This window comes from Delphinapterus leucas, chromosome 19 (assembly GCF_059928025.1).
Source record: "Delphinapterus leucas isolate spDelLeu-1000000601 "Yukka" chromosome 19, BTC_Dleu_Yukka2, whole genome shotgun sequence".
NCBI classification, from domain to species: Eukaryota; Metazoa; Chordata; class Mammalia; order Artiodactyla; family Monodontidae; genus Delphinapterus; species Delphinapterus leucas.
In genome coordinates this window covers 56,696,726-56,710,170 of record NC_143147.1, presented here as the reverse complement: position 1 = coordinate 56,710,170, position 13,445 = coordinate 56,696,726, and the positions used below count along the sequence as shown (strand labels likewise).

Here is a 13,445-nt window from a genome sequence, read left to right as displayed (position 1 = left end):
TACTGTATTTGAAATTATTAAAAATAAGACTGGAGAAACAGGCATAATAAACCTTTTGTTACCATATTTATGCCTTCTATGCAGTCTTTTGCATGACGCAAGTTAAACAACAACATCAACACCACCTAAAAAATGCAGCACATATCTGCCTTACCCCTCCCCTCCTTGATGGCCAGAAACCCCGGCCAAGTTCCTTCTGAGTCCTATCAGGGGAAAAATGCATAGCAATATATTTCTATATCAAGATTTTGAAAGAGAATTATTTTGGGAATCATTTGTGGTACTTGTTTAAGGCAAACATCCAGGGAAACTACCATCCACCATACAGGCATAAACCCACTGCTAAAAGCCAACGCTCCAGCCATGGCTGACTGGGAACTGGCCCTTCGCGCTGCATGCCGGGATCTGGAGTCTTTCTCCTCCAAACTGCAAGGCGCTCTGGGATAGCCCGGCCTCTCCCTTTTCTCGCGATGCTATCCTCTCTTCTTCGGGGCCGTCTGACCCCCGCCCCAACGTGTTTTTCAAATCCACCAATGGGCGCATAGCGTAAGCTCGAACCAGCCAATCGGAATGCGGGGCCACCGGGAAATTTAAATCGCGCCGGCCGGCTGCTCGAGCCACACCGTCCTCTGGCTGACCGTGGTGGACGTCTTGAGCGCAGTCGATCCGCACCCTGTGCGCCCCGCACCGCCTCCTTTGGAAGCTTGAGCCGGCTGTGTAGGTACGAACTGAGGCCGCAGCCCGGCCCGAGCGGCAACGGCTGGCCCGCAAGGCCGCGCTCGGATTGCAGGCGGCGGGAGGGGAGGCCCGGGGTAGGTGCCGGGCCTGGCTTTGGTCTCTCTGGTTAACGAGGCCTCGGGGGGCGTAGTTCGTTGGCGAGACGGGCGTTGCACGATGCTTGGCTGTAGGGCTCGAGGCCCTCCGAACAGCCGCGATCGTCTTTGAGAGAGAATCAGAGTGAGGCCCGAAGAGGAAAGCCTCGGTAGGGGGCCCAGCGCCTCTGGCTCCTCCTCCTCCCGTTCCCGCTGCTGCTTCCCCGAAATGGGGTCGGGGGTGGGGGCGTGGGGCAGGGGAGGGGACTGGAGATGGAGGTGGCAGTTGCAAGTTCTGTCTCTTAACACGTAGGCCCAGGTTTGGCTGTGTCACAATTTCGTAAAAGAACAGAATGGAATTAAAGATAGCCACTTGTAAGGAGGACTTTTACTTTTGTGCTCTCTTGGAGAATGCTCTTAAGTAGCTGAGTTTGAGTGAAGCACAGCTGATATCAGCCTAATTTAGTGGATTCGCTCAGAATTTCTGGAAATGAAAATGTATGCGAGATGCTGAAGATGCAGAACTGCGTCGCAGGTGTTCAGGGTGGGTGGGCAGGAAATTTTATGAAAGACTCCACAATGTAATGATGAATCCGATTTAAAAAAAATTTTCAGACGTGGAGAATGTACCTGTTTTGGCCTTTTAAAGACAGTAGAGGCTCCAGAGGATCGGAATTTATGGCCCCTAGGACATAGATTTTAACTGTAACCTCACTTCCCCTACTTTGTCTTCAATTAACTATTTATAGATCCAATATAGAGTTTAGAGGCACACTGTCCGGTGTGGTAGTCCCCAAACGCATGTGGCTAGTCTGAATTGAGTTATGCTGTAAGCTTAAAGTCCCTGCAAGATCTCGAAGAAAAAAGAATGTAAAATATCTCAGTAATTTTTTGATGTAACGTGTTGAAATGAGAAAATATATGTTGGGTTAAATAAAATATATTATTGAAGTTAATTTCATTTTGTTCCTTTTTGCTTCTTTAAAAATGTGGCTACTAGGAAACTTAAATTTATGCAGCCTGCATTATATTTCTGGTGGACAGTACTGCTCCAGGAAGTATCAGCCCTTCAGAGGGGAGGGGCCGAAGATCATTTGGCCAAAGCTGTTTAATAGTGTTGAAAAAGGAAGTTCTTGCTCTAATATAGAAATGTAGACTCAATATGTGTTTGATAATTCCATTAATGCTCATCTTATTGCACATCAAAATGATAAAAGGGAAATTTTTTTCTCTCCCTCATCTTACAGCTTTCTCCCTTTGTCTCATAACCATGTCCACCAATGAGAATGCTAATTCACCAGCTGCCCGCCTTAACAGATTCAAGAACAAGGGGAAAGACAGTACAGTGAGTACCTTCTGTTGCTTTCCTGTGATATTTTTTAAACGGGAATATATTTGGAAAGGGGGTCAAAATTTTGAGCGAATTTGAAAAAGTGCCCTCACTTGGCAACAAAAACTGATTGTAATAGGTGAGATAATATGTTGTCTTTTCTCAAGGAAATGAGGCGGCGCCGAATAGAAGTTAATGTGGAGCTCAGGAAAGCTAAGAAGGATGACCAGATGCTGAAAAGGAGAAATGTCAGCTCTTTTCCAGATGATGCTGCTTCTCCACTGCAGGAAAACCGCAACAACCAGGTAAGGATATTTTAGCTTATGAATTACGGTAAACCCAGAAAAATCAATATGGGGCTTTTCTTAGAAATTTAAATAACATGCCTAGCTTTGTGGTTTTAACTATCAAATGTGAAGATCTGTTTTTGTGTGCTCCCCGGCAGTAATTCTGATGGGTTGTCTTTTTCTTGCCCACCCTCCGAAATCTACTGAAGCTGATTCTAAGGTTGTCTTTAGCTCTGATCTCCCTTCAAGTTTCCCTGCATTTCCAGTTGCCAGCTCATACCTTGACCTGGCCAGTTAACTGTTAATTGAAAGTTAATCATGTCCAGATCCATCTTATTTCTACCTCTTTCTTTCTCTTTCTCTTTCCCTTCCTTCCTTTCTTCTCTATTTTTTGTACTAGTCACCAGCTTTATTCAGGTCTTTTTCCTCAGTACTGAAATACTTTCAGTAGCCTCCTAATTTTATCTTTCCCTTCATTCTGTGCCGCATACTACTTACCTAAAAATTTTCCTAAAATACTGCTTTAAACATCTTAGAAACTTTATGGTTTTAAATCCTTATTTTTTGAAGGTTTTTTGTAAATTAGACCCATCTTAGATTTTCAAATTTATGTATTTCATCTTTCAAAGATATTGGGCACTTTTCCTACTTTTTTTCATGTTATGCTTTACTTAAGCGCTCTGTATTTTATCAGTTTTTTTTTAATTGAATTCCACCTATGCGCTATTTCTCGAGTTTTATACTCAAATCCCATCTTCTCCTTATAGCACTCTTTGGTTAGCCTAATAGGAAAAATGCTCCCTTCTCAGAATTCCTGTAGCACCCCATTCTGCACCAAAAAAGGAGAGTAAATTCTGTATAACACTATATACGTATAACACCATATATATATATAGCCATTTATTATATGGTTGTTTGCTTGTCACATTTTCCTTGTTAAGTTGTAAGCCTATAGGGAGAAAGGGACACTGTCTTTTTGAGCTAACTGTAGCATTGGTTCTCAAAGCAATGCTACAATTAAATCAAACCTATGATCACAACCTATACATGTATATTTGCAACACTACTGTGGAAATGAATAGATAACAAACTTAGATATGAAAAATCCCAGCATATCTAAATACAAGTGATTTAGACTAAGGTAGGAATAACCTTCACAGTGCTCTAATTCATTTTTTTAAAGTTGTTCACAGCTACTTTATCTAGTGACTAAATGCTGGGATACTCCATTACTTGAGACTTTGTTTAATCATGACACCAAGTTTGAGAATTGTTCTACATATTAAAAATGAATATTTCATTAACAGGCAAATTTTAATGTAGGGCTAAACTCTTAGTAACTGATTATAAACTTAGGAATGTCTTCATGTTGGGATTTTATTGCTTGTATTTAATCCTTTTTTTAAAATAAATTTATTTTATTTACTTTATTTTTGGCTGCGTTGGGTCTTCGTTGCTACACACGGGCTTTTCTGTGGTTGCAGCAAACGGGCTACCCTTCATTAGTGGTGCTCAGACTTTTCACTGCAATGGCTTCTCTTGTTGTGGAGCATGGGCTCTAGGCGCGTGGGCTTCAGTAGTTGTGGCACACAGGCTCAGTAGTTGTGGCTCACGGGCTCTAGAGCACAGGCTCAGTAGCTGTGGTGCACAGGCTTAGTTGCTTCGCGGCATGTGGGATCTTCCCGGACCAGGGCTTGAACCCATGTCCCCTGCATTGGCAGGTGGATTCTTAACTGCTACGCCACCAGGGAAGTCCTGTATTTAATCTTAAAAATGATAATTTGCAAAATTAATTCCATTTTCTTGTAGGGCACTGTAAATTGGTCTGTTGATGACATTGTCAAAGGCATAAATAGCAACAATTTGGAAAGCCAGCTCCAAGCTACTCAAGCTGCTAGGTAAGCCTTGTCTGCTATAGCATGGGTAACCTAAGAAATCACCCTTTTTACATTTTTTGGTAGGAAAGTGATGAGCAGGTGGTGTGGGTAAAGTAAAGGTTAAGCCAGGCCTAGGCCTATTTTCATTAGAATCTTCCCTTAGGAGGATGTAAAATTTTCTGTAATTGCCTAAATTCCATCTACCTCTAGTGATAATCACTGTTAACCTTTTGGTGTACTTTGTAACAAAATTACAAAGTTTTTGTCGGAGTGGCATTTCAAGTCTGTCAGGGAAAGGAGGAATTATTCAGGAAGTGGGATTAGCTATCCCTAATAGCTAATGGGAAGGAGGTGCTATCCCATTTATTTAGAATGGTCCATCCATTTAGGAAATAAATATATGTAGACTCTTATCTCCCACCGTACACAAATATTTGTGATATCCATAATAGAAAGGATTAATAATTTCTGTAGATTGACAGTGTGGGGAAAAGCAAATCCAGTTGACAAATGATCATGGAAAAGATGTTTAGCTTCACTAGTGGTCAGAGAAATGCAAATTAAATTAACAATGAGAGTGCAATGCTATCAGATTGTCAAAGTTTTTAAAAAGTGATAAGATCTAAAGTAGATTTCTGCAGAGATGCAGAGAGAAGGTTCTACATTATTGGTAATATCTCAGTTTTGGAAAAAAAATCGTTTACGACGCAACTTATGGTAGCGCCATGCAGCCAGTCTGCTCAGCTCCTCTTAAATTCCAGGATGTCTCAGCATTTAGTGCTTTACTGTAAAAGGTTGTTTAAAGTTCTAAACTCTTGAGTTGCATTTTAAATTGTTTTTTATATGAACGTGTTTGATAATCACCTTCAATTTTTGTTTCTCTTTTTGCTTACCCTTAGGAAGCTGCTTTCCAGGGAAAAACAGCCCCCTATAGACAGCATAATCCGGGCTGGTTTGATTCCAAAATTTGTGTCCTTCTTGGGCAGAACTGATTGTAGTCCCATTCAGTTTGAATCTGCTTGGGCCCTCACTAACATTGCTTCCGGGACATCAGAACAGACAAAGGCTGTGGTAGATGGAGGTGCTATCCCAGCATTCATTTCTCTGTTGGCATCTCCCCACACTCACATCAGTGAACAAGCTGTATGGGCTCTAGGAAACATTGCAGGTACTTGGATTTAAGATTCTTTTGACTGAGTGTCTTCAGTCATACTGAGGTTAGTAGAAGTGCCTTGTCATAAGTAATAGTGACGTCTGTGTTGGGTTTTGAACTTACTTGCTTCCAGTGCATATAAGGGGTGGAAGTGGCATCTAATTTAAGGAATTTCTGAGAGTGTTTTCTTTGCTTCAAGACACTGGTGCACGCAGTCACTGAAATTGATGGTGCTAGACAAGTAGTTACGGTTAACTTTTGCCTTTTTTTTTTTTTTTTTTAAAGGTGATGGCTCGGTTTTCCGAGACTTGGTTATCAAGTATGGTGCAGTTGACCCGCTGTTGGCACTTTTGGCGGTTCCTGATTTGTCATCTTTAGCGGTAAGTTACTTAACATACATCAAGTTATTCATTGATTCTAATTTTCCCACCTTCTCAAAAAACAGAGCACTTCATTGCATTTTTCTTTTCCCCTAGTGTGGTTACTTACGTAATCTTACCTGGACACTTTCAAATCTTTGTCGCAACAAGAATCCTGCGCCCCCCTTAGATGCTGTTGAGCAAATTCTTCCTACTTTAGTTCGTCTCCTGCATCACGATGATCCAGAAGTTTTAGCTGATACCTGCTGGGCTATTTCCTACCTTACCGATGGTCCAAATGAACGGATTGAAATGGTTGTGAAAACTGGGGTTGTACCCCAACTTGTGAAGCTTTTAGGAGCTACTGAATTGCCAATTGTGGTAAGTTAACTTTCAGGTGAGAATATAAACTCTAAGGAGCATAATCAGTTGGTACTAATATTGACATATTGTCTATTTTAGGCCATATAATGAGCCTCTTACTTGTCAAAACTTTTAGGGTATAGAGATTTTGAGCAGTGCTGGAAAAGATAAAAGATAACCGCCAGCATCAACATTTTTTTCCTTTTCAGACTCCCGCGCTAAGAGCCATAGGGAATATTGTCACTGGGACAGATGAACAGACTCAGGTTGTAATAGATGCAGGAGCACTTGCCATCTTTCCCAGCCTGCTTACAAACTCCAAAACTAATATTCAGAAGGAAGCTACATGGACAATGTCAAACATCACGGCTGGCCGCCAGGACCAGATACAGCAAGTTGTAAATCATGGATTAGTTCCATTCCTTGTTGGCGTTCTCTCTAAGGTAATGAAGTCTTAGGACTTAATAAGGGATTGTTAGTGTTTATGGACAGGCACTTGGTAGATTCTTAATGTACTAATGTTAAGTTCCACTTAACTGCCTTTGCTAAAGTCATTTCTTTTACTTAAGCTTGGATAGAACCAGTTGGTAGTTTTAGTCACCGTTTTTCTAAAACAGTACTTTTGGAATCTTATTTTTATGACCATTCTGAAATAAACCTGTTTCCTTATGTTAATTAGGCCGACTTTAAGACACAAAAGGAAGCTGTATGGGCTGTGACCAACTACACAAGTGGCGGAACAGTTGAGCAGATTGTATACCTTGTTCATTGTGGCATAATAGAACCATTGATGAACCTCCTAACTGCGAAAGACACTAAAATTATTCTGGTTATTCTGGATGCCATCTCAAATATCTTTCAGGTAAGTCTTAAGAAGGTGGCATGTATTTGAATTTGGACTTGATAATTGGTTTGCTATGAAGGTGACGGGGGTGGGGGCAGCTGAGCTTACTCAGGGGGCCACAGAATCAGAGAGACATTTATGGGGGCCACACTCTTGATAAAAGGTGTGACAACGGATTGTAAGAGAGATAAAAGGAGATGACAGGTGAATGATGTCACCTGAATTGAGGTCAGGTACATATGTGGACACTATTCATACCTATTTATTTTGTCAAGAGTTTTTAATTCCCCAGTTTCATACTGAATTTTGGTGAAATTAAATTTGAATGACCTAGTTAATTATATTTTTCTTCTGGTTCTGTTTCTAATTGATCCAAGCATGCTAGCACAGGGCACTTGTCATAGTGTTTGGTGGTAGGTAGGTCTTACTCAACAACTTTAAACTTCAGATTATGGAAATTTGTACATAATCAAAGTTGAGTTTAGAATAATGATCCCTAGTGTATCCATCACCTAGCATAAATAATTGTCAACGTTTGGCCTCTTTTTCTACTCACCTTACCTAAAATTTTGTTTTTTTAAAATTAATTAATTTATTTTTGGCTGCATTGGGTCTTTGTTGCTGCATGCAGGCTTTCTCTAGTTGCGGCGAGTGGGGGCTACTCTTCGTTGTGGTGCGCGGGCTTCTCATTGCGGTGGCTTCTCTTGTTGTGGGGCACGGGCTCTAGGCACATGGGCTTCAGTAGTTGTGGCATGTGGGCTCAGTAGTTGTTGCTCACGGGCTCTAGAGCGTAGGCTCAGTAGTTGTGGTGCACGGGCTTAGTTGCTCCGCAGCATGTGGGATCTTCTCGGAACAGAGATAGAACCCGTGTCCCCTGCATTGGCAGGCGGATTCTTAACTGCTGCGCCACCAGGGAAGCCCTAAAATTTTATTTTATTCCCTTGCTTACAGGGAAGCAAGTAAGTAATTTCATTTTTAAAAATTTATGTTTCTTCTAAAAGTTGAGAACTTTAAAACATATTTAGCCACAATATCATTCTTACACCTAATAGGTTCTTGATATCATCAAATAATCTAGTCCAGGGAATTTGTTTTTACATACCGTAGGCCCTCTTTACTCTTGGACAATGGTTCTCTTCCTTGACTACATACATTTTGAGATTATCTGGGGTGCTTTTACACTAGTAATTTCCAATTCCCATCACAGACCAACTGAACCTGGATGTACTGTCATTTTTAAAGTGCCAAGGTGATTTTGATGCACAGAAAAGATTGAGAACTATACTATGATCGTTGTAGCTGAAGGCTACAGAAGTAGTTGCTAAGAGCAAGTACAGGTCTGATTCCCTTGAATTTTTAAAAAATGTGAAATGTAGATAAAAATGGAGATAGTTTTATCTATTAGGATTATGGAAGGAACCGTTGTGTTTATTTCTGTCTGTTATATATTGATAGTCAAACATAGACATTGTTTTCTTCATTAAAACAGAACATTCAAAGTTTAAGCTACTAAACTTGGAAATTTTTTTTTAGGCTGCTGAGAAACTAGGTGAAACTGAGAAACTTAGTATAATGATTGAAGAATGTGGAGGTTTGGACAAAATTGAAGCTCTACAAAACCATGAAAATGAGTCTGTGTACAAAGCTTCATTAAACTTGATTGAGAAGTATTTCTCTGTGGAGGTGAGTAACCTGGTAATGTTAATAAGCACTGGGAAAATACACACTTAGGATTAAGCCTGTAAGATTTTTTTTTCCTCATACTTTTTTAATGAGCCCTGATAAATACAGTAAAATATTAGTGTAAGTAGGAGATGACATACATATTTGCTCCTTTAATGTTTGGCTTGATAATACCATCTTTGTAACTTGAGATATTAAAAAGTCACCAATTTACTTTCGAATGAAAAGCCTCACGAATCTTAGAATATCTTTTTGTTGTTGTTGTTTAATTTATTTATTTGGTTGTGCTGGGTCTTAGTTGTGGCATGCTTGTGGGCTCCAGTTCCCTGACCAGGGATCGAACCTGGGCCCCCTGCATTGGGATCGCGGAGTCTTAACCACTATGCTACCAGGGAAGTCCCATGAATCTTGGAATATCTTGAGACTAAGTTTGTGTAGGAGTTGGAGAAGTAGGCCGACCCCACAGCCATCCTCTGGCCTAATCGGTTTTGCTCTTGCCTACTGAAAAGTGACAGGTTAAAAAAATCTCTATTTTTCTGTTAATTGTAGAAGCTTTCTTTAAAAACTTTTTTCTTTTAATATTATTTTTTATTGAAGTATTGTTGATTTACAATGTTGTGTTAATTATTGCTGTACAGCAAAGTGATTCAGTTATACCTATATATATATTCGTTTTTGTATATATTCTTTTCCACTATGGTTTATCTTAGGATATTGACTATAGTTCTCTGTGCTGTACAGTAAGAACTTGTTTATCCATTCTATGTATAATAGCTTACATTTAACGCCAGCCTCTCACTCCATCCTTCCCCCATCCCCCTCCCTCTTGGCAACCGCCAGTCTGTTCTTGATGTCTGTGATTCTGTTTCACAGATAGGTTCCTTTGTGTTGTAGTTTAGATTCCACATGTAAGTAATATACAGTATTTGTCTTTCTGACTTATTTCACTTAGTATGATAATCTCTAGTTGTATCCATGTTGTAGTAGCATTTCTTAACCCATTCAGAACCTTCCCCTCTCAGGCAAGTTCAGTATCCCTCCCTCCACTATTTGAGATATTGAAGTGTGTTTCAGGATTAAAGGTGAAATACACAAATGAAGACTTTAAGAGTGAATACCTTATAGGCATTATGCTAAGTGAAATGAGTCAGACAGAGGAAGACAAATACCATAAGATCTCTCTTATATGTGGAATGTTAAAAAACACACACACACAAGCTCATAGATATGGAGAACAGATTGGTGGTTGCCAGAGGTGGGAGAAATGTGTAAACTTTTCTTTGTTTTTGTTTTTAGCCTAAATAAATTGAGATAAAAGAAGAAAAAAGTAAATATAGACTTCTAGGCAGCTACCTCTTAGAAATGTGCCGTATTTATGGGATTATGTTGTTTGTTTTTAAATACTTCCAGGAAGAGGAAGATCAAAATGTTGTGCCAGAAACTACCTCTGAAGGGTTTACATTCCAAGTTCAGGATGGCACTGCTGGGACCTTCAACTTTTAGATTGTACATCTGAGGCATAAAGTTGTTTGTTGTGTACTATGTTTGGTAGAAGTTTGTCTTACTGTTTCTCTACTAAGAACTCTTTACACGTGGTTTGTTATTGTAGCACTTTTTACAAAGAAACTATACTTGAACAGTTCCAAACTGTACATACTGTATGAAGCTTCTCCTCTCAATGGGTTTCTTATTTCTTTGTGGAATTTCATATCTTGCAGTGTCCTGTAAATAAAGATTAAATTCCACCCTTTTCTTTACTTCACCATGCCGATGTGTTACTTTCTAATTTAGAGCTCTTAAAGGCTGCAAATGAAGGGGAGCTGAATTGAACGGATGTGACTCTAACCAGGGGTGTAGTTTTGGTTGCAGACATCATTTAATGTAAGGTTTGTTATGTCATCAAGGATACAAGATTGATAACTTCCTGCCCACTTCTGAATTCTGGCTTTGCTCCAGGCTTCTTCCCCTCTTGGTTGGTGAAAATGGCCATTGGCACTTCCAGTCTTCACATCCGTTTCACACCAGTCAGAAAAATTTTTTTCACAAGTTTTCACCAAAGAACAAATAAAATTTCGCAGAAGCCCTGAGCCAATGTCTTCTCAAGGCTTACTGGCCAGGGAGATGGGATAAAAATCTTAAATTTAATCATAAATTTCTCCTGGAGCTACAAGTGGAATTCATTCCTCTGAAATTTCAAGGCTAAAGTGGTTTCAAGGCTGCACCTTGGCATCAACAACTGGGAAAGTTTAATTGGTAAGGGGTGGGGTTGAAATAGTGTACTTAAGTTTTTAATTTAATCCCCAGGTGCTCCATCTGTGCAGCCTGGGTTGTGAAAGCCACTACTTGAAAGAGTTGCTATGCTGTTAGCAGAAAAGGAAGGGGTTGGGGGGTGGAGTGTTAGCTACAGTATCCCAGAAGTCTCAGGAAAACGAAATGCATCTTTAAAGTACAACTGTTAGTTTCTGCCTTTTTTTTTTTTAAATTTATTTTTGGCTGCTTTTTTGACTGGTGGAAAAGTGATGAGCAAAGCCTCCACTGCCTTTTTCCACCACAGAAGATAAAAGCTGGGACTTCCCTGGTGGCATAGTTTAAGAATCTGCTTGCCAATGCAGGGGACATGGCTTCGATCCCTGGTTGGGGAAGATCCCACATGCCGCGGAGCAACTAAGCCCGTGCACCACAACTACTGAGCCTGTGCTCTAGAGCCCATGAGCCACAACTACTGAAGTCCACGTGCCTAGAGTCCGTGCTCTGCAACAAGAGAAGCCACCGCAGTGAGAAGCCCATGCACTGCAATGAAGGGTAGCCCCTGCTCTCTGCAACTAGAGAAAGCCTGCGTGCAGCAATGAAGACCCAACGCAGCCAAAAATAAATATTTTATAAAAGCGGGGTGGAGGGGGGGGGTGGGTGGGAGGGGGAGGAGGAGAGAAGTAACCAGACTGCGGCTCTGCAGCCTGTCCTCCCTTCCCTGCCTACCTCGTGCTCCACTCCCCTTTTTCCCTCCCCTTTCCCCAGCATAAGTCCCTTCTTGGTTGCTGCATCCAGAAGTCTTTCACTTGAGAAAATGTGGAAGTAAACCTGGACATCCTAGGCTTTTGCTTTAAGGTAGGTGGAGCTTTATGGCTTTAAAGGGACTAGTGTAATACACACTTTGATAAGAGTACAAGGCCTGGATTTGTTAGCGTAAAGGCATGACTCAGTGAAGTAATGGACGGGAGGCAGCTGATTTCTAAAAATACATTTTCATATTTTAGATAAAATTCTTAACATACTAGTTTCTTTGGAGTTAAAATCCAGAGAGGCATTTGTATGTTCTTATTGAACTTAACTGGATAAAATCTTAGGTATTTTTTGAGGTTTTATATTATATTCAGCTTAATTTTAAAAAGTGATAAAACACTGTACAGCCACCAACTTTTCCCTCTTTCATAAAATAATGTCTAAATTGCTTTTATTAATGCACTACATTTTTAAGCTAGCAGTTTTAAATCTCGTCTAAGATTTTAATTATCTTTGCCTATAACTGATTTTTTTTTTTTAAGACTAGTCCTTTGTTTTATTAATTTATTTTTGTTGTGTTGGGTCTCGTTTCTGTGCGAGAGCTTTCTCTAGTTGTGGCGAGTGGGGGCCACTCTTCATCGCGGTGCGCGGGCCTCTCACTATCGCGGCCTCTCTTGTTGCGGAGCACAGGCTCCAGACGCGCAGGCTCAGTAGTTGTGGCTCATGGGCCTAGTTGTTCCGCGGCATGTGGGATCCTCCCAGACCAGGGCTCGAACCCGTGTCCCCTGCATTAGCAGGCAGATTCTCAACGACTGCGCCACCAAGGAAGCCCTGTTTGATTTTTGTATTAGTTGTAAGTAAGGGTGGGAAGGTAACACAAAATTTTAGTGAAATATAAAAGTAAAAACTGCAGACACTTATTTTGCTTGTTGCAAAAATCTTTAAAAAGTTAACGTTATTGGGACTTCCCTGGTGGTCCAGTGGTTAACACTATGTGCTTCCAATGCAGGGGGCTGTGGGTTCGATCCCTGGTTGGGGAGTTAAGATCCCACATGCCACGCAGCCAAAAAAAAAGTTAACATTATCATTAGAAGATTGAACGTCAGTGTTAAATATTTCCCGGAGTATTGATTCTTTTTTTTTTTTCTTGGCTGTGTTGGGTCTTCTTTGCTGTGCGTGGGCTTTCTTTAGTTGTGGCGAGTGGGGGCTACTCTTCGTTGCGGTGCACGGGCTTCTCATCGCAGTGGCTTCTCTTGTTGTGGAGCACGGGCTCTAGGTGCGCGGGCTTCAGTAATTGTGGCACACAGGCTCAGTAGTTGTGGCTCACGGGCTGTAGAAAGCAGGCCCAGTAGTTGTGGCTTACGGGCTTCGTTGCTCCGCGGCATGTGGGATCTTCCCAGACCAGGGCTCGAACCCATGTGTCCTTCACTGGCAGGCGGATTCTTAACCACTGTGCCACCAGGGAAGTCCCTGATTCTTTAAATTGCTACATTGTATCTTGGCTTTAAATCGTATCAAGCAACTTAACTATTCTCAGAATTAAGGTAGGAAATAAACATTCTTTTTCTTACTGATGTTTGATTTTTTTCCCGTCCCTCTCTTCAACCTTTCTGTGGCTGCATCACTGAAAAGAAATTCTGGATAATTTCTTGTTATAGTGAATCCTCATTGTTGAATAGGATTTTTGCTTCAGCATTAGGCCTCTTAAATTACTCTTGTTTATTCATTTATTTATTT

The 13,445-nt window shown here is 40.8% G+C and overlaps 1 protein-coding gene across 1 annotated transcript; it reads left to right on the top strand.

Annotated features, from left to right (window-relative positions):
- Positions 1-587: 587 nt before the first annotated feature.
- Positions 588-10,471, top strand: KPNA2 (karyopherin subunit alpha 2). The gene is made up of 11 exons (XM_022589186.3): positions 588-721; positions 2,060-2,157; positions 2,310-2,447; positions 4,239-4,327; positions 5,206-5,474; positions 5,745-5,839; positions 5,936-6,199; positions 6,391-6,624; positions 6,861-7,043; positions 8,559-8,708; positions 10,119-10,471. The coding sequence occupies exons 2-11, from the start codon at positions 2,083-2,085 to the stop codon at positions 10,209-10,211; spliced, it is 1,590 nt and encodes a 529-aa protein (XP_022444894.1). The 5' UTR covers positions 588-721; positions 2,060-2,082; the 3' UTR covers positions 10,212-10,471.
- The last annotated feature ends 2,974 nt before the right edge of the window (positions 10,472-13,445 follow it).

Excerpts from the sequence above, each read along its gene's own strand:
- KPNA2 (XM_022589186.3), top strand. The coding sequence starts at position 2,083 with ATGTCCACCAATGAGAATGCTAATTCACCAGCTGCCCGCCTTAACAGA. Across the intron at positions 2,158-2,309 it reads ACAAGGGGAAAGACAGTACA|GAAATGAGGCGGCGCCGAAT; the intron begins GTGAGTACCTTC and ends TCTTTTCTCAAG. Across the intron at positions 5,475-5,744 it reads GGCTCTAGGAAACATTGCAG|GTGATGGCTCGGTTTTCCGA; the intron begins GTACTTGGATTT and ends TTTTTTTTAAAG.